The 27,448-nt window shown below is 39.1% G+C and overlaps 2 protein-coding genes across 4 annotated transcripts in view; one reads left to right on the top strand and one right to left on the bottom strand.

Moving 5' to 3' along the window:
* The window catches only part of col22a1 (collagen, type XXII, alpha 1), a 59,597-nt gene extending 40,921 nt beyond the window's left edge, over positions 1–18,676 (top strand). Inside the window, exons 39-65 of the mRNA XM_084422997.1 lie at positions 2,499–2,603; positions 3,307–3,351; positions 4,387–4,464; positions 4,896–4,931; positions 5,021–5,074; positions 6,401–6,445; positions 6,583–6,612; positions 7,450–7,563; positions 7,731–7,784; positions 8,462–8,515; positions 8,639–8,692; positions 8,783–8,836; positions 8,940–8,993; positions 12,479–12,532; positions 12,639–12,692; positions 12,859–12,903; positions 13,044–13,097; positions 13,216–13,269; positions 13,361–13,414; positions 13,656–13,727; positions 13,908–13,943; positions 14,028–14,072; positions 14,153–14,332; positions 14,419–14,485; positions 14,574–14,756; positions 14,837–14,914; positions 15,451–18,676. Coding sequence (XP_084279123.1) covers positions 2,499–2,603; positions 3,307–3,351; positions 4,387–4,464; positions 4,896–4,931; positions 5,021–5,074; positions 6,401–6,445; positions 6,583–6,612; positions 7,450–7,563; positions 7,731–7,784; positions 8,462–8,515; positions 8,639–8,692; positions 8,783–8,836; positions 8,940–8,993; positions 12,479–12,532; positions 12,639–12,692; positions 12,859–12,903; positions 13,044–13,097; positions 13,216–13,269; positions 13,361–13,414; positions 13,656–13,727; positions 13,908–13,943; positions 14,028–14,072; positions 14,153–14,332; positions 14,419–14,485; positions 14,574–14,756; positions 14,837–14,914; positions 15,451–15,644 — 1,947 coding nt within the window. The 3' untranslated portion in view covers positions 15,645–18,676. The remainder of the gene's footprint in view (positions 1–2,498; positions 2,604–3,306; positions 3,352–4,386; positions 4,465–4,895; positions 4,932–5,020; positions 5,075–6,400; positions 6,446–6,582; positions 6,613–7,449; positions 7,564–7,730; positions 7,785–8,461; positions 8,516–8,638; positions 8,693–8,782; positions 8,837–8,939; positions 8,994–12,478; positions 12,533–12,638; positions 12,693–12,858; positions 12,904–13,043; positions 13,098–13,215; positions 13,270–13,360; positions 13,415–13,655; positions 13,728–13,907; positions 13,944–14,027; positions 14,073–14,152; positions 14,333–14,418; positions 14,486–14,573; positions 14,757–14,836; positions 14,915–15,450) is intronic.
* Positions 18,677–20,126: 1,450 nt separating this feature from the next.
* The window catches only part of col9a1c (collagen, type IX, alpha 1c), a 39,642-nt gene continuing 32,320 nt past the window's right edge, over positions 20,127–27,448 (bottom strand). For all 3 annotated transcript variants that reach the window (XM_084423002.1, XM_084423003.1, XM_084423004.1), the window contains 11 exons: positions 27,352–27,405; positions 27,167–27,220; positions 26,808–26,879; positions 26,679–26,714; positions 26,514–26,558; positions 26,383–26,415; positions 25,915–26,061; positions 25,749–25,803; positions 24,650–24,844; positions 20,974–21,051; positions 20,127–20,817 (listed from right to left, as the gene is read on the bottom strand). In XM_084423002.1, the coding sequence (XP_084279128.1) occupies positions 20,618–20,817; positions 20,974–21,051; positions 24,650–24,844; positions 25,749–25,803; positions 25,915–26,061; positions 26,383–26,415; positions 26,514–26,558; positions 26,679–26,714; positions 26,808–26,879; positions 27,167–27,220; positions 27,352–27,405 (969 nt within the window). In that variant the 3' untranslated portion in view covers positions 20,127–20,617. The remainder of the gene's footprint in view (positions 20,818–20,973; positions 21,052–24,649; positions 24,845–25,748; positions 25,804–25,914; positions 26,062–26,382; positions 26,416–26,513; positions 26,559–26,678; positions 26,715–26,807; positions 26,880–27,166; positions 27,221–27,351; positions 27,406–27,448) is intronic.

The following is a 27,448-nucleotide window of genomic DNA, read 5'->3' as shown; positions in this document are numbered from 1 at the left end:
CGTCAGAACTGGACCTTGTAGGATTGGAAGAAGGTCATCTGGTCCGATGAGTGCTGTTTTCTTTTACATCACATGCACGGTCGTGTACGTGTGCGGCCATGACCTGTGGAAGTGATGCACTGTGGGACGAAAGAGTGTAATGCTCTGATCAGTGTTCTTCTTGCCTACCGTAGCAATAGGAGCACAGAGGATGCAGTCTCCATGGCACTGCACTCTGTGCTCACACATCTGGACAATAAGAACACTTATGCACGCATGCTGTTTGTTGACTTCAGCTCAGCATTCAACACTGTCATCCCAACTAAGTTAATAGCCAAACTTGGAGACCTGGGCTTCAACACCTCCATGTGCAACTGGATTTTGGACTTCTTGACCAACAGACCCCAGAATGTTCGATCAGGCTCCAACTGCTCCACATCCATCACACTCAACACTGGTGTACCACAGGGCTGTGTGCTAAGCCCGTTCCTCTACTCCCTCTTCACCTCCGACTGCAAGCCTGTGTACGGATCTAATTCCATCGTCAAGTTTGCGGACGACACTACGGTGATTGGTCTCATCAGCAACAACGATGAGACTGCCTATAGGGAGGAGATCAAGCACCTGGCCACATGGTGCACCGAAAATAACCAGCTCCTCAACACCACCAAAACGAAGGAGCTCATCGTGGACTTCAGGAAAGTGTCAAGAGGCACACACGACACCATCCACATCAATGGAATGGCTGTTGAGCGTGTCTCCAGTTTCAAGTTCCTGGGGATCCACATCTCGGCGGACATGACCTGGACAACCAACACCTCCAGCCTGGTCAAGAAGGCTCACCAGCGCCTTTTCTTCCTGAGGACACAGAGGAAGAATCAGCTTTCCTCCACTATCCTGGTGAACTTCTATCGCTGTGCAATAGAAAGCATCCTGACCAACTGTGCTACAGTGTGGTATGGGAGCTGTTCTGTTGCAGAGCGCAAGGCACTGCAGCGGGTGGTGAAAACCGCCCAGCGCATCACTGGGACTCCACTACCTGCCATCGAGCACATCCAGAGGAAACGCTGTCTGCATCGAGCTCGCAGCATCCTTAAGGACTCCTCTCACCCAGCCCACAGACTGTTTTCTCTCCTGCCCTCCGGCAGGCGTTTCAGGTGCCTCCGGACCAGGACCAGCAGACTAAAGAACAGTTTTTTCCCCAGAGCTGTCTCTTTATTAAACTCTAACCCTCATTGATCCCACTCCCCTCATATACTGATTGACTCTCCTCTCCCTCCTCACACCTGCCTCCATTTTGTTATTTGCAATACTATAATGTTCATTTGCACTGCTGACTGTTATTACAGTAACAACTGTTTACATATGCATCTTGCACTACTACCTTGACTGGAATATGCTCAATTTGCACTGCCGACTGTTTATTTACAGTACCGACTGTTTATATATACATTGCAATATCGTACCTTAACTGTAATATGCAATTACTTTCCACTGCACTTTCACTCGGATAGCTTCTGTCCAAACTTTATTTGCACTACTTTAAATCCATTGTTATACTGCTCATTAGCCTAACTTATACATATATCTATTTGTTAAATTCTGTTTATAGTAATAGCCATCTGTATATTATGCTCACATTCTGTTTATAGTAACAGCCATCTGTATATATATTCATAGTACATATCTATCTGTAAAATTCTGTTTATAGTAACAGCCATCTGTATATTATATTCAGTACATATCTATCTGTAAACATTCTGTTTATAGTAATAGCCATCTGTATATTATTATATTCAGTACATATCTAGCTGTAAACTCTGTTCACAGTAATAGTTATCTGTATATTATATTCATAGGACAATCTATCTGTAAATTTTTGTTTATAATAGTATTCAACTCTATATTTATTCAGTACATATCCATGTTCTGCACTTATGGAACCACTGTATATCCTGCACTTGCTGCTATTGCACTTCTGGTTAGACCTAAACTGCATTTCGTTGCCTTGTACCTGTACTTGTGTAATGACAATAAAGTTGAATCTAATCTAATCTAATCTTCTGGGAAACCCTGACCATTTGTGTGGACACATGCCACCTATCTAAACACTGTTGCAGACCAGGTACACCCCTTCATGACAATACTGTTCCCTGGTGGAACTGGCCTCTTTCAGCAGGATAATAAACCCTGCCACACTGCACACATTGTTCAGAAATGGTTTGAGGAACACGATGAAGGGTTCAAGGTGTTGCCCTGGCCTCCAAATTCCCCAGATCTCAATCCAATTGAGCATCTCATGGATGCCTCGGTGGGTCGACGCTGTTTTGGCAGCACACCAACTGCATACTAGACTGGTGGCCATGATGTTTTGGCTCATCAATGGATTATTGTATCAAGTTATTTATTATCATGAAACATAATTTACCCTGTCCGAATCAGAATTTTTTTCTAGGGACATGTAGGGTTTTTTTTCCAGATTTTTTTGTTTGTATTTATGTCTATTTATATGCCACCAGGGAGATGCAGGTAAAGATGGTCCTTCTGGACCCCCTGGTCCAAGCGGTGAGCCTGGTTTAAGAGGAGAAATCGGTTTGCCGGGAAAAGGCAAAGATGGAACAAAGGTAATGCTTTCATTTTGTGATTCATAAGCTTGATAACATGAATTATATTTGTGTTACTGATGTGACTTTGTATTCTCAAAAGTACTGGCCAATTAGCTTTAGAAGAAAAGAGCATGCATTTTGTTTCATTCTTGTTTTAAGTTTTCCCGTCATGAGCGTGTAAAATTGCATTTAATAAGCTGTTTACATCTTGTGCTCTGGAGAATCTTAAAGTTGTTTACCCTAACTTTTTCCATTTATATTTGCTGATTGTGGTTAAAAGCACTGAAACGTGGAGAATAAAACTACCACACATTAAACTAATGAGTCAATGAGACTGTGGCTGCAGGTGTTACAGGGGAACTGGGGTTGTTTTATAGTTACAGCTGCCTTATTTTTCCAGCTATACACACACGCACACAGTCTATCCAACAGAGATACATGATTATTAACACGTGTGTGTAATAATCAAATGGATGCATTTGTATGCCGTATTATTGGCACCAAACAAAATGGCATCATTGGGGATTTTCAGTGAATCATGACTTCAATTTCATTCTGTATGTCTCTGTATGACTTCTAAAAAGAAAACTTGGAATGAAATAACCCTTTATAAAAACAAACTAAATATGATTTTGTGAGAGGGAAAATGAAAGGACTAATAAAAATTGAGAGAAATAGAGAAACTAGAAGCACAGTATTAATCTGCTTTCTGTAATTACAGGGTGATACAGGACCTCCGGGTCCAGCTGGACCTCCCGGACTGAAGGTAATGAGACTTCTATGTGTTTTTCTATGTGAGATTTCTTGTTAAAAGAAAGAAACAGACTTTATTTTGCCTTCCATCAGCATGAAATATATTTTGGGGCATTTTTTTTTAATATATATATCATGAGCAGGTACGTGTTCCCCAGAGGCAAAAGCTGAATCACTTTTCATTGGCATTTCACTTATGTGATGGTTTTTACTGAAATGTCAGACAACCAGATTAGCAAAGAAGTTTTCCTGGGGAAAAAGTACCAGATATTCATTTTTCTACTGTACTACTGTATCAATCAGTGCTAGACTTAATAAATGCAGGACATAAACTCTTGTTTAAATGTTTAGATTCAGTAAGATATTTTTTTAAAGCTTTTAACCAGAAAAAAATGCATTAAATTGATCAAAAGTTACAATAAAGACACTTATAGTATTACAAAAGATTTCTATTTCAAAGAAAATTCCATTTATCAAAGAATTCTGGAAAATGATTCCACAAAATTAATAACCAGCACAACTGTTTTCAACATTTATAATGATAATAAATGTTTCTTGAGCAGGAAATCATCATATTAGAATGATTTCTGGAGGATCATGTGACACTGAAGACTGGAGTAATGATGCTGAAAATTCAGCTTTGCATCACAGGAATAAATTACAATTCAAATATATTCAAATAGAAAACACTTATTTTAACCTGTAATATTATTTTACAATATTACTGTAATAATACATTTTATAAAACTTTAGCAAATAAATGCAGCCTTCCTGATACAGACACAAAAAATGATAGATAGATAGATAGATAGATAGATAGATAGATAGATAGATAGATAGATAGATAGATAGATTACCATACTAAATATATGTATTACAATAAAGACGCAAATTAGAGTCAATATTATAAACACAAAATAACAATATCTTATGCAGCAATATACAGAGATATCATTTATATATTGGAAGTGGACATTATATTACATTATATTGGAAGTGGAATTATAATTATTCAGCCCTGTTTATCACTTTTTATTTTGTGTTTTAGGGCTTGCCCGGCCCACAGGGAATGCAGGGAATGCCAGGAAACAGAGGACCACCAGGAGAGGGAACAACTGGACCCCAGGTACAGAAACACACACAGTCATGCTATCTGCCCATTCTTCCATTGCAATATCCAATCAAAATGCATTCATTTTCACATAAGCACTAATATTAGCAACACAAATAACTCCAAAAAACCATATGGCCAAAAAGTGACCTTTAAACTGACTTTAAAATTTGCCATGAATTTGGAAAGGAGTTTAAAACCACTGTAACTGAAACAAATGCATGTTTGTCCGTGCATATGCCCTCTGTTTGCTGTAGTTTGAGCGGACACATATGCATATACAAGCACACACACTGTATGCACACAGTACAGAGAACATGGTTTTATTATGTGAAAGCTTATGTGATTTTCCATCTATTTCTGACCCGGCCTACTGTTTATCTGGAGACAAACAGAGACAAATTTCTTTATGGTCATATCTGAGTGATATTCTGTGTCTTTCTCAGGGGCCTCCCGGACCTCCAGGGCCAACAGGGGCCGCGGTAAACAATCTCTTCATATTTATATCACTTTCAAATGAGACAGATGCTCACAGAACACCCTTAAGTGACGTGTCATGTTTGATATTCAGGGTTTGAGAGGACCTCCAGGAGTGAGCGGACCACAGGGACCCGCTGGACATAATGTAAGATTCATTTAGATTTACTTGTACAGGGACAATTCTGTTATTGTAGCACTATTAGCTAAAGGCTACATGTAAACTGTAGCCCCTGGGATCAGATGATTCATATGGCCATGGATACACCAAAGCCCGTCTACGGAAAGCCTGTTCACTCCAACGCCCTATTAAGTCCTATTGGTTGTAGTTCCAATCAGAGTTCCACTGGGGGCGATCGCCATGAGTGCAAAATGAATAGGAGTCAATGGGGCTAGACGGCTAAATTTGTCTCCCTCACCCGGTTGCCGTTGAGAAATCTCAGATTTGATTGTAGGTTTTGCAAGTTCAACATGGGTTATAGATCGAAAGTTGAATGAACGAGTACTTATTTCTTTTCGATTTCTTACAGGTTGAGTTGTTGTTGCCCATAACACGCTAGCATTCTGCTAATGACGTCAGCATTCTGACGTCATTGACATTTTGAAAGACTTTTTAAAGCAAATAAGTGACTCTAAAAAATCTTGCATCTTGCAATTTCTTGCATCCCTTTTCGAAAACAACATTCAAATTACTAGACAAAAAATTATATCCTAAGAAAAGTGGATTTTGAGCGGTATAGCTCCATAGACCTCCATTCATTCTGCACTCGTCATGTGAGCGCCCTCATATGGAACAAGAGTGGAACTGCAGCCGGAAGTTTATTGAGTGGCACTTCTCCCCTCATTAGACGTTCTCTGGATACACCATGTTACATGTTTTGTTTTGCATCAATACTTTTAAATGAGTTCTTAAAACCGCGCAGCCGAAGACGCTCTGTGATGTGCTACATGCTAATGATAGTTAGTAGCAGGTTGTATTTGTAATTCAGTGAGATTTCATATTCACATTTTAGAGACATTTTTTGGGATCAAATAAACAAGATTTGCTATTAAAACTGGTCCATTTTTACAGAAGTTAGAGTAAAGATCTACTTACGTTAGTGGTTCAAGTTAGAAATGCAGGTATTACTATTAATATTGCTTACATTTAGAGTTACCATTTAACTGCTTAGCAACCTGGTTTATTTTATTTTTTAAATCCATGCAGAACACAGTCATTCAACATCTCAGATGGAGCATCTTTAGCTTCCATTAATCATATTGTACCTGTACAATGACAGTGAAGTGCTTTACTTTTCAATCCTGAATCGTGGTGCGGAACTAAACCCGCTTCACTGCTCTGCTGTGGATCTCGTTCAGTCTTCTTGGGGATTCAGTGTCAGTTTGTGACTAACACGGTTTGAATGTGTTTTCCTGTGGTGAGGATCATCAGCAGGAGTCATGCTCATGTACGTGTGTGTGTGTGTGTCTGCAGGGTTTACCAGGAAGACCTGGAGAGAAGGGCTCAACTGGAGAACCAGTGAGTGATACCTGTTCATCATTTAAATATGGAATCATCAAATCAGCTGACATTTAATATTCACCTGCTGCTGATGGATCATATATGCTGTTAAATAAGTTTTTTACTGAGTTTTGTTTTCCCAACCTCTTCTCCAGGGAAAAGCTGCGGACCTTTCTGATCTGAAGGTAACAGCCATCCATCCATCCATCCTAAAATCCACCATTCTTCCATCCTTCTATCCATTTATCCAACCCTCCATCCACTCATCCATCCATCCATCCACTCATCCGCCCATCCATCCATCCATCTGCCCTTCCATCCATCCACTCATCCGCCCATCCATCCATCCATCCATCCATCTGTCCTTCCATCCATCCATCCATCCTAAAATCCACCATTCTTCCATCCATCCATCCTTCTATCCATTTATCCAACCCTCCATCCACTCATCCGCCCATCCGTCCACTCATCCACCTATCCATCCATCCTTCCATCTGCTCATTCATCCATCCATCTATCTACCCGCCTATCCTTCCATTTGCCCAACCATCCATCCGGCCATCTATCCATCCATCCATCCATCCATTCATCCACCCATCCATCCGCCTATCCTTCCATTTGCCCATCCATCCATCCATCCATCCATCCATCCATCTGCCTATCTTTTCATCTATCCATCCATGGTGGATAGGACATATTAAAGGACATGTATATTAAAGTGCATAATAGAGATCAGGGTAGGGTCACACCATCCATAAGTTCTTACTTAAACTGGAACACAAGAAAGGCTTAGTAAGTATTAGTTTTATTAAATTCTGCTGCACTATTATATTAATTAAAGCTCCATTACACCATTAAAGCTCTCTGTAATATGTGTAGTTGCATAATTTGGCGTTCACCTTTATTGATCCAATACGCAGTCTTCAAATTTGTAAACAGAAATAGTGTTGAAAACCCAGGATTTGGAGTTTATCGTGTTAGTTCTTGTTTTCCAGTATTTCCATTCTTGTTCTCTTTCCCAGGACATTTGTTCAGATTGTCCCCCTGGACCATCTGGACAACCAGGTACTCCAGGACCTCCTGGTGACAAAGGTCATACTGGACCACCTGGGAAAAACGGACAGGACGGATATGCGGTGAGGAATCATGATTTAGAAATCAACGTTTATTTTTTAAGCTTAATGGAACTGAAACATGACAGAAGTTTATTGAATGGAAATATAAACATTTACCTCCATTTAAAACCTCAAATAATTGATTAATTTATGAGTCTTTATTGGGATTTAACTGGTGGCTTTTGCAGGGTCCTCCTGGACCAACAGGACCCGCAGGACCTCCTGGTGCTGATGGAACCAAGGTTAGAATGTAGACGATATATATACAGTCAAACCAAAATTTATTCAGACACCTTCAACATTTCTCACATTATCACAGTTTATTCGGTAGCTTAGAAAATGGTAATAAAATATAACATTTATAGAGTTATCAAATCAGTTGATATTTCACTAGTTTTGGCCATCCTTCTGTAAGACTGTCTCACAAATGGGTTGAATATCTGTCAGATGTTAAATTTAACTACACAATTAGATAATACCAATTTAGCTCAACCAATTACCAAGCAATGCTTAATTTTGTTCAGTCTGCGGTGTAAAAAGTGGTCGCATTACCAATTAAAGAAAAAAATAAAAGCAAAACATGGTCAGGTGAAAGTGTCTAAATAAATTTTGATCCCAAATTGGTATACATTTTATTGGTAGTCCATTGTATGAAGAATTTTTTGGTATAATATGTCAAAGTTTACTTCATTTTTCTATCCTCACTTACATAAATGAACTATAGTGTCCTGCACCCACTTGTGAAAAAATATAAAAAATTATATCTGGTGTCTGAATAATTTTTGGTTTGACTGTACACATTACACATGCATATTCTTTAAGTCTACCTACCCTTATATGGGTGAAATATACTTGTGTCAACCGGCAGCATTGCATCACTGGTGTTTGTTTCAAATAACTTATTTGTGTTCCGTTGCAGGGGGTCAAAGGTGACAGAGGTCCTCCAGGAACACTTGGAGAGAAGGGTGAAAAGGTACTATCAAACTATACCATTTTCATCACAGTTAATGTGTATTATATGTATATTCAGACTATTTGACATACCATTATTTATCCTTATGCCACATCTTTCTCTCATTGATTTGCATTTTCCCAGGGCAACTCAGGACCTCCTGGTTATCCTGGGGCTGCAGGAGCCATGGGTCAACCTGTGAGTATTTTAAAACTCCTCTTTCATAAAAGAACACTTCCAGACTGTGTAACTATACTAAACAAAAGTACATTTCTGCTGTATCTATAGGGTAATGATGGAAACCCTGGACCTATCGGACCACCTGGATCTCCTGGAGAAAAGGCAAGGCTAATATGTTTTGTTCTGTGATTTGTTGGATGGATTGCAAGACTGGAATCTGTCTATGTTATTGACGATTGATAGTCATGAGAATGTGTTTTACCAGGGTAAAGAAGGACTGAAGGGAATTCAGGGACCTCCAGGCCTGCCGGGTCTAATGGTGAGCGATTACATCTCTTTCATTGTTTTTAAAATGTCCTGACATTTTTTAGAGCACATACACTGACGTTCAAAAGTTTTTGGTTGGCAAGATTTGGTAAGAAGTCTCTTATGCTTAAAGGATTAGTTCACCCCAAAATGAAAATTTCCTAATAATTTACTCACCCCAATGCCATCCAAGATATCCATGTCTTTCTTTCCTCAGTGGGAGAGAAATTATGTTTTTTGAGGAAAACATTTCTGGATTTTTCTTCTAACAATGGACTTCATTGGTTAACCATCGTTTTTAAGTCCAAATCAATGCAGTTTCAAAAGTCTTTGAAGTGTTTAAACGGGCTGTACGTGATCACAGCTGAAGAAGAGGTTGTTATCTAGCGAAACGATAGGTCATTTAAAAAAATATACAGTATATATAATTTATAGACTTTTTACCTTCAATAGTTCGGATTGAGCTGATCAACAAACGGACAGGGAACTACGTCATCACGTTGAAAGGTCACGCCGGCGCCGGCAATACTATTTGAACTACTATTCATATTCATCAGATTGTTATTCATATACTATTCATATTCATATTCATATTCACTGAATACTATTTCTATATATATAATAGCAAACAATACTATTTGAACTATCCTCCTATGTACGGTCGCATTGTAAACGGTGGGGCGGTACTTCTGCCGGCGCCAGCGTGACCTTTCAACGTGATGACGTAGTTCCCTGTCCGTTTGTTGATCAGCTCAATCTGAACTATTGAAGGTAAAAAGTATAAAAGAAAGAAAGAAAGAAAGACATGGATATCTTGGATGGCATTGGGGTGAGTAAATTATTAGGAAATTTTCATTTTGGGGTGAACTAATCCTTTAAGGCTGCATTTATTTGATCAAAATACAGTAATATTATTATTACAATTTAAAATAACTGTGACATTTTAAAATATATTAAAATAGAAAATGTATTCCTATGATCAGTGTATATATATATATACAGTGAGGAAAATAAGTGTTTGAACACCCTGCTATTTTGCAAGTTCTCCCACTTAGAAATCATGGAGGGGTCTGAAATTGTCATTGTAGGTGCATGTCCACTGTGAGAGACATAATCTATAAAAAAAAAAATCCAGAAATCACAATGTATGATTTTTTAACTATTTATTTGTATGATACAGCTGCAAATAAGTATTTGAACACCTGAGAAAATCAATGTTAATATTTGGTACAGTAGCCTTTGTTTGCAATTACAGAGGTCAAACGTTTCCTGTAGTTTTTCACCAGGTTTGCACACACTGCAGGAGGGATTTTGGCCCACTCCTCCACACAGATCTTCTCTAGATCAGTCAGGTTTCTGGGCTGTCGCTGAGAAACACGGAGTTTGAGCTCCCTCCAAAGATTCTCTATTGGGTTTAGGTCTGGAGACTGGCTAGGCCACGCCAGAACCTTGATATGCTTCTTACAGAGCCACTCCTTGGTTATCCTGGCTGTGTGCTTCGGGTCATTGTCATGTTGGAAGACCCAGCCTCGACCCATCTTCAATGCTCTAACTGAGGGAAGGAGGTTGTTCCCCAAAATCTCGCAATACATGGCCCCGGTCATCCTCTCCTTAATACAGTGCAGTCGCCCTGTCCCATGTGCAGACAAACACCCCCAAAGCATGATGCTACCACCCCCATGCTTCACAGTAGGGATGGTGTTCTTGGGATGGTACTCATCATTCTTCTTCCTCCAAACACGTTTAGTGGAATTAGGACCAAAAAGTTCTATTTTGGTCTCATCTGACCACATGACTTTCTCCCATGACTCCTCTGGATCATCCAAATGGTCAGTGGCAAACTTAAGACGGGCCTTGACATGTGCTGGTTTAAGCAGGGGAACCTTCCGTGCCATGCATGATTTCAAACCATGACGTCTTAGTGTATTACCAACAGTAACCTTGGAAACAGTGGTCCCAGCTCTTTTCAGGTCATTGACCAGCTCCTCCCGTGTAGTTCTGGGCTGATTTCTCACCTTTCTTAGGATCATTGAGACCCCACGAGGTGAGATCTTGCATGGAGCCCCAGTCCAAGGGAGATTGACAGTCATGTTTAGCTTCTTCCATTTTCTAATGATTGCTCCAACAGTGGACCTTTTTTCACCAAACTGCTTGGCAATTTTCCCGTAGCCCTTTCCAGCCTTGTGGAGGTGTACAATTTTGTCTCTAGTGTCTTTGGACAGCTCTTTGGTCTTGGCCATGTTAGTAGTTGGATTCTTACTGATTGTATGGGGTGGACAGGTGTCTTTATGCAGCTAACGACCTCAAACAGGTGCATCTAATTTAGGATAATAAATGGAGTGGAGGTGGACATTTTAAAGGCAGACTAAGGCTATGTTCACACTTAGCGTCTTTTTTGACAAGAAAAAGTTGACAACGGCGTTTTTTTAGAAAAAAAAAACGCTGGCAGCGTTCGGTTACAAATAGCAGCCGAGCACGTCTTTTGTTGCTATAACAACAGCTTCAACAGTAGCCTAGTGCTGTGTGATGCAAAAAATGTCGAGAAAGAGAAAGTTGGCTCTTGCGTTAGCTTTTGAAGTTACCGGGGAGGAGAATGTCGGTTCACAAAGACGTTTGTGGGTGCACGACATTATACGGGGAAGGAAACTGTATGGTGCTCCATTTTTTCTTGTTGTTTTTGTTGTTATGGAAACGACAGGTCTCGCTACTCGCTTGTCATTGGTCAGCTGTCAAAAAGGCGCTTGACGTAGGGCGTTCTTTTCAGAAAAGTTGAACTTTTTTCAACTTAAAAAGACGCTCTGAGCTGCAGAAAAAGACGCCGGCGGTGGCGTCTAAAAAAGCGCTCAGGACTTTTTTGAAAAAACGGTTTACTCCATAGGGTTATAATGTAGAACAGACGCTGGCAGTTTGAAAAAAGACGCTAAGTGTGAACATAGCCTAACAGGTCTTTGAGGGTAAGAATTCTAGCTGATAGACAGGTGTTCAAATACTTATTTGCAGCTGTATCATACAAATAAATAGTTAAAAAATCATATATTGTGATTTCTGGATTTTTTTTTTTAGATTATGTCTCTCACAGTGGACATGCACCTACGATGACAATTTCAGACCCCTCCATGATTTCCAAGTGGGAGAACTTGCAAAATAGCAGGGTGTTCAAATACTTATTTTCCTCACTGTATATATATATATATATATATATATATATATATATATATATATAAATTCCCAGCATTCTTTTATAAATAGGAAGTTCAAAAGAACAGCATTTATTTGAAATGGAAATATTTTGTAACCTGATTTTACTGTAATTTTTGATCAATTTAATGTGTCCTTGCTGAATAAAAGTATTAATTTCTTTAAAAAATAAATTAATAAAAAAACTAGGTGAACCTAAACTTTTGAATGGGAGTGTAACTGTAAATCTAATAACTCCATGATGCTGTTTTTGTTTCCGGTGCCTACATACCGCCTGATACTACATATTCTGTGCTGAAGGGCATGATGGGTAAAAACGGAAAGGATGGCAGACCAGGAGAAGCAGGAGAGCCGGTATGAGTCTGATGTTCTGTGTGCATACCAGCATCCTAGCCAAACCTAGTTCTATACAGCCAGAAACATGAAAAAAAAACATGATTATTTTCTTTTCTGCTTGTAGGGTAAACAGGGAGAGCCAGGAACACCAGGAAGAGACGGACTCAGAGGAATGCCTGTGAGTTATGACTAAAAACCTAATGAAGATTCTTTTATTCTGTATTACAGTTGGATTTCTGTGGAAATCTGGACTATTTCACCTCACACAAATGTTACCATGGTATTATTATCTGCTACCTATACCTATAGGCTAAAATATCCACATTTATTTTTGTCTTTTCCAGGGTTTCAAAGGTCACAGAGGGGAACCAGGGCAACCTGGTTCAAAGGTTAGTCAATGGCAATTTAAATTAATGCCCATAGATACATTCATATTCAAAGCTTCAGCACTAATATATGCTCCGTAAATAATCCAGAATTGTCATGGGTTCTGTTTATAAATGCTGACCTGTCATATTGGTTACATTAGGGTGAAGATGGGAAGCAGGGTGTTCCTGGACGTGAGGGTCCACCTGGGAAAGATGTGAGTATACACACAATCCATGTTGTGCGGTCCCTCTCTCTATGTCAGAGGTCACTGCAGACCTGACCGCTGTGAGCCGATGGTGTTGGCTTTTAATTGGTGTACTTGTGTTGCTCAGGGTAAGACCGGACCACCAGGGCTAGAGGGCATGAGAGGACCACGAGGAGAAAGCGTGAGGATGCCTTTGATGAACCAATTAAATTGCAAAACAAAACTGCACCAGTGTGATTATTTTGTTGGGTCACTGTGTTTCGTCTTTTTAGGGTCAACCTGGAGAATCAGGACCAGCGGGCAAGCCCGGATCTCAGGGAAATCCTGTAAGTTTCTTACAACCATGTTGTTTAATGAACTGAGATTTCGATTTACAACCACTTTTGGACCCGAAAACTGCCTCTCGCTGGTGTGTTAAAGCATTAAAGCATGGCTCTGAATTTCTATGGGGCCGCATATTAAAATAGAACACAAAGCACAACATCTAAAACCCCCTTAACTTTATTGAACTATATTATTATCAGCAATGTTTATTGTAAATGATCACTTTGTTTTACTGTATTTCAGGGTCAGCCAGGACACAAAGGTGAAGCAGGGAGCCAAGGGTTACCCGGATTCCCGGGTCCAAAAGGGCCATCGGTGAGTGATGTTGGTTTGGGACTGATGGGAATTTCATTTCTTGCATATCTAAAAGTAAAGCTTTTATGCCATTAAAAGAAGCCTTGTAAATCTATAGAAATGAACAGCAGCCGATCCTAAGTGGATATGAAGTGTTGTAGCCTGTCTGAACATGAGCAAACCCTTGTGTTTTTCCCTCAGGGTCCGTCTGGTCCAATTGGCCCAGAGGGAAAACAAGTGAGTAATGGTTCTTTACTTTTCATTAATATTATATGAACACTATTTCATAATTTTTGAACTAACACCACGTTTTTATCATAGGGCATGTTAGGAAAACCAGGAGACAGAGGACAAAAGGGAGAAAAGGTATCCATCCATCCATCCACATTTACCACTTCAAAATCATCAAATCACCACTTGTTTTACTTGGTTGCTTGTTTCTGCAGGGTGATAATGGAATAAAAGGAGACAAAGGACCCGTTGGAGATCCGGGTATTCCAGGTAACCCTGGCCCTCCCGGTAGGAAGGGTCACACGGGGATGATGGGCATGTCGGGACCCCCTGGGGAAGTGGGTCCTGCTGGGCCCCCTGGTTCTTCAGGACAGCCGGGACTCCCAGGTCTAAGAGTGAGTCTACAATAGTATTTTAAAAGAAAATGTGTGATGCTGATGTCGTCGAAATGATGTCATGATATTTATTACGTGTTTTTAAGGGCGATACGCCATCACTGGAACAAATGCGACGGCTCATTCAAGAGGAACTTTCTAAACAATTGGATGGTGAGATTAATTTGGCGAAAATGTATTTCACTTGATACTTAGCAAAACATTTTTTTATATTTTCTAAACTTTCCATTGATTTTCACAGCTAAACTAGCTTACCTCATGGCTCAAATGCAACCCGCTCATATCAAGAGCACGGCTGGCCGTCCCGGTCCGCCTGGTTCCCCTGGTAAAGATGGATCTCCTGGCAGACAAGGTCTAACTGGAGAGCCTGGAATGCCTGGACAAAATGGAGCAGAAGGACCCAGAGGTCCAGTTGGACCTAAAGGTACCACAAACTAACCACAGATTGTTACTTTGCTCGATTGATGTTTGAAGTTTAATCTTTTCAACCTACGCTGTTTTTAGGTGAACGAGGTTCAAAAGGTGAAAAGGGAGAAGACGGTGTTGGACAGAGAGGAGAGCCTGGTCCAGTTGGCCCCATTGGTAAGATCTTTTGGTCATCAATGCTTAGATTTATGATTTAGATCAATGATGTGTTTGGATGAATCTCATGAAAACTGTCAAGAAAATTTCCCAAATCCAACCGAAACCTTAAAAGAAAAAATAAATGATATGTTTAATAATGGAAAGGAAGCCTGTTTTAAGATTGACACCAGTATCCCGACTTTAATGCAGAAAATAATAATACTTTATGATTTTATGATTAATAATTATTTTAAACTATAAGTAATTCATCATGGTAATATTTTTTGTATTGTCGATTTAAAACCATTTTAGATTTGAAAAATTATTTTCTTTCCACATTACAATCATAAAAATACCATATTTTTCTTTAGTGAAATCAATATTTTGGAGTGAAATGTGCTTAAAAAAATGTGTCTCAAAATGTATCTTAATTTTATTTCATATAAATTTAATAAAAAATATTCTTTTGATTTTGGAGTGAATTGTTACTCGAACATTTCTTTGTAAACGTGTTGTAATGATAAACGACGGCTGAGATCATATTTGCACCACAGGTCCTGCAGGTATGCCAGGATATGGAAAAGATGGTCTTCCTGGAGCCGCAGGTGCTCAGGGAGAGCCTGGTAACCCTGGTCCTCACGGTCAGCCCGGACCTCCTGGACCGACAGGGCAGTGCGACCCCTCACAGTGTGCCTACTACGCCAGTCTGGCATCAAGACCTCACACCAAAAACGTCAAGGGCACTTAATACACCCCTCACTGTCCTGGGCTAACAACTATTTATGAACTTGGACATTCAATGAGCCAAGAATATGTTCTTTACCATCAGGAGAACTCCAGCGTCTGAAGGGTGTGTGTGTGTGTGTGTGTGTGTGTGTGTATGTAAATGTGTGTTTGTAATAGGCTTTTCACTTTGGTTAATGTCTTTAACCCTGAGTTAAGTCTACTTTTAGCCCTGGGTTAAGCAACATTTCACACTTATAGACCTTATGAAGCCCCGCCCCTTTTCAGCGCTGCGCTTGTTGTGTTCTGTCTGTTCCGGTCTGTGTTTCCACAGCATGAAGGTAAGATCTCACTGAATTGTGAATGAACATTTTAAAATGTTCCCGGTCTACTGGCATTTGTCATGACATCCGCCTCAAACATTACAACGCTCGTGATAGCTTTAGTTAACTCTACAATAAGTAATTCCACTTCATCCTCTTCAACAGTGATGCCATCTGTAACAAAATATACAGTTACCGCAAAAACAGAAGTTCAAACACAAGATGGCTGTGCGCTTGTTTCTCTGGCGCCCAAGGTCTATAGTTTTGAAAAAGTGTTAGCATTTAGCATTAGCGCTTCCAACTGTGGGTTGTGAAAGCTCTAGATTAACCCTGAAAGGTGATTGTGATCATGGAAAATGTATGGGTCATTTCTATAGTGAATATAAAAAGAAATGTGTCATTATGAACTCCACAATATTGAATCGCTTAGATATTTTGAAGTCGCGTTCTTTCAATGAATCAGTTGAACTGGTTCACACATCGGTCAGAATTGATTCATTAGCGAGTCGCTTGAAAGGTCATGGAAAAGTCATTGAAGTTTTTTGCTCTGAAATCTTGTAAATGCCTTAAATATTAATGCTAACACTTCTGTGATTGTACAGTGTCTAAAACAGTTAAACGTTAAGAAGAGACAGTATTATACTGTACTTGTCCACTCAGTGAATTTAACCCAATAATATTAACCCAGATTTTTAAGATTTTACACTCTACATGACATCCCAGGATCGAATGCTTACCTAGTATAGTGCGAAACACATTAACCCAGGGTTAAAAATGGCTCTTGGTTAACAATTTAAAGTGTGAAAAGCCCACAAGTGTCCTGCCGGTCAGAGTTTAATTTTTAGGGGAGGGCGGGTGGGTAGTTTAGTAAGTTTTAGCTCAAGGTAATTTACTTCAGGCGTTTCATGTAACAGGACGAGCAATCCTGTCACGACAGAAAGACATTTACTTACCAGACCGTGATGTCATAGTGACACAATCCTGCCCACACTCACGCCGTTTACTGAGGTCATGGAGTTGATGCATTGTTAGCGATATCGGTATTGGCTCAGGATGTGCTTATCAAGTCTGGGGAATTCTCTGCTTGAGATTTATTGATGGAGCGCTCTGTTCCTCTGGGAAAAGACAGGAACGCTTTTGCACTCATCAATAGGAAATCTCATTGAGGATCATTAGAGATCCTGGAGATGGAGGAGAAGTGCATTTCTGCTCTTTTTTTTTGTCTACGTTTTGTAAGATATATCTCCTTGTAGCCATGCATCAAGTGAATAACTTGCCTTTGTTTTCATGTTGAATCATTAAACTTGCGTTTGTGATGACTGAAAGGCAGCTGCTCAATTCAATGCATGTTTAGTTTAACACAGGTGGTTTGTCATTAAAACAATTGCCAAAAATGGCTGTCACTGCAGAAATACACCATTGATGCCTCTTATAATGTCATTTGTAATAGTTTTGCGTAGCACTTTCCTTTTCAAACGGCATTGCCGTTGTCATTATGATGGTTTAGGAACACAAAGTCCTGGTTAAAAGTCCAGTGTGAGTGTGCACCAGCATCATTTGTGCCACTAAAGCGTTCAGATAAAGCCGTTGAAAGAAGAGAGACTGCGTCAAAACAAACTCTCGTCTCACACTAACAGTTACGAAAAGATCTTTTTTTTTTTTGTTTAGGAGATTGTGAGTTAGCTTGACTGAAACTGACATCCAAAAAATATTCAATTTTGACTTATTGCCTAAAGATCTGTTACATTTTTTTTTGCCTTGTTTTTGGTAAAATATTGATATATTCTTGAATGGAAGGGGGTTTCATCTTTTATCGTATTACTTAAAGATATTATTTGTGATTTTTTTTTTTTTTATCTATTCTTTTCCACCCGCAGATATTCAGATTAAAAAAAGGAAGATGTTAGTTTTGTAAAGGAAAGTTTTTTTTTTTTTTGCTGCAAATACTTTTTTTTTTATTGTTCCTACAATTTCCTGACAGATATCACTGAAATAGGTGTCTCTGTGACAGGGGGAGTGGTCTGTGCTTTTTCAGCCTATCAGAAAGTCTCGCTGCCTGTCAGTCATTTAGCACGTTCAGGTTGCCTTTCTTTGGGGGGGCGGGGCTTTAGTGTGAGGTCACATGTTGAATTGAGCAAAATGGCTGAAATGAGCTACAGCATCATTAGTGGATGTGGTAAGAATTAACTGAATATGTTGACTGATTAATTATATTTTAAAGCAAAACCACACATGATACCATTCAATGCTCATGATAAATCTCTTTGTAACTAGTATTATATACACAATATCAAGTTTGTTTCTTTTTTCCCCTGCATTTCTTAATTGTTTGTCCAAGAGTTGATGTTTTGGTGATGTATTTTGAATTGCTGAGCTTATTACTGATGCAAATTTATGTAAATTCATGGTGCTTTTTTAGTGCAAGCCAAAGAAATACTCGCTATCAGCATTACTGTTATGTTCTCCTCCACTGTATTCAGTATACACTTTGTATCCTCCTGTTTGTTTGGCTTCTTCAAGCTGTTAATGACTGTATTTGTTTTTTCATACCAATTTGCATTAAATTATTCTAATGAGCTACAGGTGCAGGTGATGTAAAATAGTATAATTTATGCATGGTATAATCTACCTGTTTATACTGATTCACTGGTGCTATAATTAATCGTAATTAGTTTGATGTATGTGTATGTATGGAGGGAGAGCGTATGTGTTAATAAAGAGTGGAACAAGTCCATTTTATAGGATTTGGCTGTTATTGTGGGGGACAACTTATGATGTCAATGCCGTATACAGTGTTCATCAGTGATGTGTGAATATTTTTATTCCTGAAAAACAACCACAACAAACAAAAAATGGTCAAATGTATTAGTTAATATAAAAGATGATGATTATTATAATTGTTATTTTTATAATTGTCTTAGATGCATTTAGGTGAATTTTTTTCTTCTTCAAATCAATGCAATTTCAATGTCTAATTTTTTTTAAATCTATGAACAGATCAAAGGTACTTTAGTGCTAAAATCCCCACCATTTGTGCAAATCTCAGCTGTCATGACCATGTTACATTTTTATAAGGAAGAATACAGTCGCTTGTTTTTAAGCCCTTTACGAGTCGAACTGATTTTCTGTGGCAGCTGACAGTCACTGATGCTGTACATGAAGCTCAAGGCGTATTAAACCTTAATTTAATTCGCAAATGATTGTATTACAATAAAATCGTCATTCCGGAATTGTTCCTTTTTGCCAGTCTGTACCTATAATTATCTTGAAAATGACCTTAAAACATTGTACAGCCAGTCTACTAGTCAATGTAAACATAAAGAGATCCCAGGGTTAAAGGGATAGTTCAACCAAAAAAAAACCTGCATGTCGTTCCGAACACGTACTATAAGATGACTTTCGTTCATCTTCGAAACAGAAATTATCTTTTTAATGAATTCTGGGAGATTTCTGTCCCTCCATTGTCAATCCGTGCAACTACCACTTTGATATTTCAAATTTCATTTAGAGATCGTAAAAATATTTTTTCTGAAGAGTTTCAATCGCTTTAAACATTGAACCTCATTGGTTCTCGCACTTCAAGCAAGAATGCTTGAGCATTACTACATCTGATGTGTTTCGATGAATGTCTATATGTGAATAAAATCATCAACAAAAATCTGTTCATCATATAAAACGATCATGTCTCTTCAGATACGATCTCCATACAAACGTTTTGTGTGTCAAAGTGGGAGTTGCACGAACTGTCAATGGAGGAACAGAAATCTCTCAGATTTCATCTTCATTTGTGTTTTAAAGATGAACTAAAGTCTTTTGAAATGACATGAGGGTGAGTAAATGATGACAAATTTCATTTTTTAGAGAACTAACCCTTAAAAAGGATATTGTGAATTATAGTGAACTATCCCTTTAAGGCCAATGCCATGAATAATAATAATAATAACCAAATAATATCATTAAATATTCTAAGGCTAGGTCTGGTTATTGGAGCTCTGCTGTATATAAATACTAAAAGCTTTTTAAGACAATATTGTAAATATAATCAGTCCGTCTGAAAGTACAGTTCTCTTTTGAGAAATACACTTTCTGCGACTAATTGTTTAAAACGAATGGGATCTGATCTAAGGGTTGACAGAAAGCGCTTATAAAAGCTTTTCATGGAAAATAAGCCGTAACACGCAGGTAGCATGGTGGTGAAAGCTTTTATTTCAAGCTGCCCTGTTGTTGGATCACTGTCGTTCTGTTGGCGTAGCTTAATGTCTGGCACCATGTCTAACATTGGTCTTTACAATCACATTTTATGAGAAATTTTAAAAAATACACGCAGAAATGCAATCGTATGGCATGTAGACGTCCAAAAAATTACTTCACCATTGATATTTACCGGTTTGTGGCCCAAGAACTGAAACATCGATTTCCGATTAATTAATTTATCTGCAATTTACTGTAAACCATCTGAAAGAACAAACATTTTCTTCTAGTTTATGTACAAGGTACAACAATAAACCATATGATTTGGAAGCACCATCAGGAGCTTCATCTGTATGTCTCTATACAACTGTCACGTTTGCTTAACTCGCCGTCTGAAGTCTCTTCAAGTTTGTCGGAAATGGACTGCATCTGCTCTCTTGATGATGACGTGATGAAGGTTTCTAGAAGGTTTCTATGTTTCTGTTCATGGACCCTTGATGTTGACGGACTTCTTCCCGCCGACCAGGTAAAGAGGTTGAGGCCTGTAGCAGTTTGAAGGATCACAAAGCCCAGGAGGACCCGGGGTTCCTCTGGCTCCAGGGGTTCCTGGGGTCCCGGGCACACCGGCCTCTCCTCTGGCACCATCTGCACCGTCCTTGCCGATGCCAGGCTTGCCAGCTGGTCCTGTTATAATGAAATCAGACTTGATAAGGAAGGCTTTTGAAAATGTGACTACAAAGTAGTGTCTAAATATCTAATCCCTATATAGAACTATCAACAGTTTGTACCAGTCTAAAATATCAATAGTTTTTGGAATGGTTGAGGTTTAGCATTTTGTACCTTGAGGTCCAGGTTCTCCATGAATTCCTGGAATTCCAATTCCATTATCTCCCTTGTCACCTTTTTGTCCTGCATCACCTACACAAATGCATAGACATAAAAAGCATTAGATAATCAAATCGATCACATTATAGACATTTATATAGTACAATTAATATGCAATTCAATATTCAAATCGCTTTACAAAAAAAGGGTCAGATAATCATAATTAGAATCAGATAATATTATGATAGTTTGATATACACCCTTAGTACAGATTTTTTGCCGTATTCATGTATTTACTGTACATGGTACTTTTAGTTACACTAACAATTAAAAGTTTGGGATAATTTTGGTAACATGCTTTAATGTTTTTGAAAGAAGTCGGTTCTGCTCACTAAGGCTACATTTATTTGATAAAAAAAAACAAAAAAAACAGTAAAAATAGAAATAATGTGAAATATTATAAGAATTCAAAGTAGTTGTTTTCTATTTGAATATATTATAAAATGTAATATTCCTGTTTATTCCTGTGATCAAAGCTGAATTTTCAGCATCATTACTCCAGTCTTCAGTGTCACATGATCCTTCAGAAATCATTCTAATATGGTAATATCTATATCCACGCTAATATCTATATCCAACTTTGGTAATAGTGTAGTTTTAATAGCGCTTACATTTGTGAATCAGGAGTATTCGATCATTCTATCTATTTTAAGCTCTTATACAGGTCTTCAGAACCTCTGTGAGACTTCTGACATTTAGACTGTCAAAAATCCCTGCTAGGCATCATTGTTCACAGAATGCTAGAACATTTTCCTCTGGAGGAGATGCGTTAATAAACTTCAACAATCATGTTGATATCCTCCGAGGTTCTGCAGAAATAAGAGGAAGATTGAGATGCAGTCGGGGGGCTTTTCTAATCATCCTGTTATTGCTTCTCAATCTCTGTCCCATTAGCAAGTGTAGCATTCCTCCTCGGCTCGCCGGCAATTAGCGCAGACGGCACACACTGTACAACAGCCTCCGCTTGTGAGGACAAAACAACTGCAACGCTTCACATTCCGGAGGCTGTTACCCTTGAATGACCTAAACCGCCAGCAACTGATGGGAATCAATGTGAGCTCGCAGTTTTAGCCTGTAAATTCAAAGGCAAAATCCATCTATGAAATAGCATAAAAAAAAGATTCAGCTGTGCACACCGCGTGATATTAAGGAATTTTAGCTAGCACCATTAGCATGATGTGGATCACTAAAGAGGCTATTTACAATGTGTTCACCAACTCTTAAAATTGGAGAGTTGCCGGAATGACTTGTAAGTGTTAAGCCGATAAAGCCTACTGTATCATATTAATATGCAAATTTCTAAGGCCTCTTAATTGTCAACATGATCACAACTTTGCTGGAAAATCTGCTGTACACAATCTAAATGCCTTCTGTTGTCTGATTGATAGTTTATACTTTTTAGCAACTAAAAAGCTTTACTAGTATAATTGATTAGGGGTGCAATGGATCGCAGTTGGTACGGTTTCGACACACATGCAATTCACGGATTAACTGCTAAGTTTAACCATCATAGAGTGAAAATGTATCATTTGCCCATGTTTTTTCTGGACAATTTACAAGTTCAAGCGCAAGAAGAGGCAAAAGAGAACTCGATCGCGTTGTGTTATCTGTGAGTAGGGCTATAGCCACACACACCTGAAGTGCGCACACACCAGAGGTGTAAAGTCCAGGTTCAGAAAGTAAAAGTCCTCCTCAGTATTTTGTTCCAATCACCTGGATTTGCTAATTAGCACAGTTTTTCAGCCAGGAGATTAATTAGTGAAATCAGCTGGCTGAGTAATAAAACATATGGAATAAACATATGGCAGGACTTTTACTTTCTGACACCTCTAGCACACACACACACACACACAGAGAGAGGCGCGTTTCAGATTGCGCACGAACACCGAATTGATCCCTCTTTCACGTCTCCTTTCGCTTGACAGACTCATACACACAAAATTATGTTAAAATACCTGTCTTGGCAAGTATTCTCGTAAACACAGTCGGCACAGTCGGTCTTAAAGCAGAACTCGGCAACTCTAGCAAACTCTAGTCACTTCTTCGCTGATTTTCCTTTTTGTTGTCGCATGTTTTCCCCACGAGCTCCCCCTACAGCTGTGGGAGGGTGTATATTTCACAACACGGTCGTAAAAAACTCACTTGCGGCGGCCTCCTCCCCCTCTCTACCGCTGCTCATGTGCGTTTGTTATGATCGGAGCAAGCCAACTGTATCGTGTGGAGCTATGTCTACCGAGGTGGGTAATCTGGTAATACATCATACATGCATGTGTGTTTATGTCGAATTGCCGTAAAGCAATTCATGTTTCGCGCTCGTTCTCGTTCTCGCTTCTCACGAGACTTCCAATTTCTATCTTGCCGGGATGGTAGTCCCCAAGTTGCAAGGTTGGTTTTCCGCCTGGGAACGCTGGGGGGAGCGGAGAGAGTCACCAATATCACCAGAACAGGTTGTTTAACCATCCAAATGATTTCTAGACAGTTTTATTAAGTTAAAAAAGTTACCAAGTTCTGCTTTAAGTGAACGTAAACAGTTGAGAAAGAAATCAGGTGTGTATCATTATATTGGATCCGTTCATTAGGTCTTACGGTACGTTCACACGGGGCGTCAGCGTCAACGCTTGACGGAAGGCGTGGCTGAAGTTTGGCACTGACGCCATGGTCATAGCAGCGTCAGCCAATGAAATTTAAAATGTATCCTCAGTTTGCTGCTCTTGAACAGGATGAACGTGATTGGCTGCCGCCTGGCTACTGTATTTGCATAGAGCGATCCTATTGGCTGACGCTTCCGTCTGCGGCGCTTCACTGGCGTTGCTCGCGGCAGAAGTTGAAAAATTCTCAACTTCTGCCGCGAGCAACGCCAGTGAAGCGCCGCCGACGGATCCACAATTCTTTTCGGCAACGCTTGACGTCACCCATTCAAAGTCAATGGGAAGCGTTGACGCTCACGCCCCGTGTGAACGTACCGTTAAAGTGACAGCAGCCTTTAAAAATCTCATTAATGTTGACCAAACAACAAAACAACAAAGATTATATCTAGTGTTATTTTACATTTAATGATAAAAATGTTGTACCTGAATACTGTTAGACCTTACTTTATTTGTTACCTTTGTTATTTTGTATTTGTCAATGCTTGTAATGTGTGTATGTGTTCTTATATTATTCCTGACTGTTCACTTGTCTTTAAGAATGTTTCATTATTAAAAGCTAGATTTTTGCTGTGGTATCGAAGTACTTAAAGTGGGCGTTAAGTAATAAATGAAAAGCAAAGTTACATCCCATTCGTGACTCAAAAACAGTGATATAATCAGAACCGTGAGTTTAGTGATCCGTTGCACCACTAATAAAAATGGTCTTTATGCTGTGAAATCTTCAATGATTTTTTTATAAGGTAAATATAATTTGCATGATGCAGCTGAAGCTTAACGCAATATTTCATAGTTACGAGTGTTTGATCTTGAGAATTCATAGTCAATAAAAACAAATAAAAGATGCTTGTGAATCAAAGGCTCACTGCAATCACAGCACTGCATCCTCAAGAGCTTAGCTTTAATTCAGCTGACAGCAGAGCACTATTTGAAACAGTGATACATGGTTTGGAAATATCATAAGAAGTGAGTAAAATCAATGGCACCTTTGACTCCTGGTTTTCCAGGAAGGCCATAGTATCCTTGAGGCCCCTTGTGGCCCATAATTCCTCTGGGTCCGGCTTCTCCAGCAGGACCTGCTGGTCCCGGCAGTCCAGGTGGTCCCATGAGTCCTGGACTTCCAGGGGCTCCAAGGGCCAGAGGTTTCTTGGCTAGTTCCTTCTTGTAGGCATCTAAATGTTCTGTTTGGTACAATACAATGTTACAGTTAAGTTGCCATTTATAAAGAAAAATACAATTGATGTAGGTCAGGGGTGCCCAATCCTGCTCCTGGAGATCTACCTACCTCTATCTACCTCCAACACACCTGTCTGTAATTATCAAGTGCTCCTGAAGATGAAGTTCAGGTGTGTTTGATCAGGGTTGGAGCTGAGCTTTGCAGGAAGATAAATCTTCAGGAACTGAATTGGGCATCCATGAGGTGCTGAGGGTATGTTTACACGACAACAATTTACTAAAAATGGAAACGTTTTCCTTTGCATTTGTACAGACGACACCATTGTCAAAACGATCTCCGTTCACACAGATCTGTAAAAACGACTGAAAATGCTGTATTGGCCATGCAGTTGGCGATGTCACTTTGTGAAGCAACACTATACGCCTACAAGCATGCGCATTACGTCACCGTTTTCACAAATTCACGTTTTTGTAATTTACACAGACAATAACGGTATTGTTTTCAAAAACTTGCACTTTGAAACCCGATTTTAAAAGTTTGTGTTTTTCAGGCTGCCAAAACGCATAAAAAGTTTTCCCTTTTTAGTTGAAAACGTTGTCGTGTAAACAGCCCCTGAAACAGCTTCTCGAACAAGAAAAAAATGTAGGGTGGGAATTGATTTTGTCTGTCAGTAATTGTTTGGATAGATGTGGTTTGCTATTGGTCGATCTCATGTGAGTGACAAGTTGCCCCGTCCTCGTCCCAGTGAACACGTCATCAGAGAAGAGATGTTGATGTATTTTGATAAAAGATTACGAGGGCACATGAATGAAAAATAATAATAATGATGTGCACTTATAAATCCTTTACAATAAAATTGTCAATTTAAAATTTCATGGTGACTTTAATAACTAATAAACATGTCGTACCTTCAACAATAACTGAACAAATCTCACGGATCTTCTCGTCATTCGTCTTGGGCCCCTTTTAAAAACAAATTTTAACAACAACATCAACAACAACTGCACAGAAAGCATTTCTAAAGAAGTAACGCACTAGATGAAAGTGAACAATGTCATAAAGCAATATACTGACAGGTAGACCTCTGGGACCAGGGGACCCTGTTAGGCCTCGTTCCCCCTCCAGACCTCTGGCTCCCTGGGGTCCCGCCAGACCCTCATGGCCTGGCTGTCCTGGACGCCCATCAGCTCCTGTAGCTCCTCGCTGGCCTTTCTCTCCACGCTTAGATAAAACAAAGAATGAGAAGAAAAAAACAAAAAGTGTTAAGTTTGTGGTACGTTTAGTTTTTTTCTTTTTTCTACATATTTATATACACACACACACAAACGTTTGGATTTTTTTTCCAGCTCTAGTTTATATATATATATATATACATACACATACAATAATTTATTTCATTTTATTTGATGATTTATTATAAAAATGATTATTATATAATTTATTTCATATTATTGATTTATTGTATATATAAATATTTATATTTAAATCTTTGTTTGTTCTTCTACAATACACCTTGAATGAATGTTTAAGTGGCACACTTACCTCTCCCTTCATTCCAGTAATACCCGGAGGCCCCTGTAAACCATTATTAAAAACCATCACACTACTGTACACATACTGGAATACCATAATTAGAGGGTGTGACTGGGTATGCTGCTATACACATGGCGAACCTGATCACCCTTCACGCCTGGTTCTCCCGAAACACCTGGATCTCCCTGTAGAACGAAGAGAGAGAAAGATATTAGTGTAAAATTATACAGTATTCACGTGCAGGAACCAGCAGGTATTTAATACGGTCACTGAGTGCATAGTTTGACTGGGGCATTTTAATGTACCTCACTTCCTTTGGGACCGACGGGACCCATTGGACCCTGAAAGAACGAAAAAAAAATGACATGATCACACACAGCGAACAATAATAAGGTATGCTCTGTTATGATTATTACAATAAACAATGATCACACCTGGTCTCCTTTATGACCCGTGTGACCCTTGATTCCACGGGGACCCATGAGTCCTTGGTCACCTTTGTCTCCCTGCGGAAGTAGTCAAAATAATAATGAAATACTGTATGAATGTACTGTATGATTATAGCAATGTATAATTGTACAGCGCTTCACCTAATAATTGCCTTTTATTAGTAGTCACACATATACTGTAATAACATACTTTTTTTTTTTTTTTGCACACTAACATGAAACTTGCTCACATGTACTGTCTTTGCCATCTCCAGCAAAGTACATTACTGCATAGAATAAGTATGCATATTGGAACACAGCCATTAAGATCCATAATCAAACCAACAGGTCTGTCCCCAACCCACCTGGATTCCTTGCGGGCCCATTGAGCCGACTGGACCCTGTTTTCCCGTTTCACCCTGAGGAGGAAAAGTTTGTTGATTTAATTGGATAATTTTTTCAACAAATTACTATGAATTGTAATCTCAGGACAGAATGGTGTGCACCAAAGAAAAGAAAAAAAAAGATTTCTGAATTGTGTTTTTATTACAGTGGATCCTTTGGCTCCTGGAGTTCCATCTTCTCCTGCTGGTCCAACTGCTCCCTAAAATATAACATTGACATGATTATAAATCATAAAAAAAACA

The sequence above is a fragment of the Rutilus rutilus genome (genome assembly GCF_951802725.1).
Source record: "Rutilus rutilus genome assembly, chromosome: 11".
Taxonomy (NCBI): Eukaryota; Metazoa; Chordata; class Actinopteri; order Cypriniformes; family Leuciscidae; genus Rutilus; species Rutilus rutilus.
Note: the sequence above shows the minus strand (reverse complement) of the source record. Positions and strands in the feature narration are given on the sequence as shown.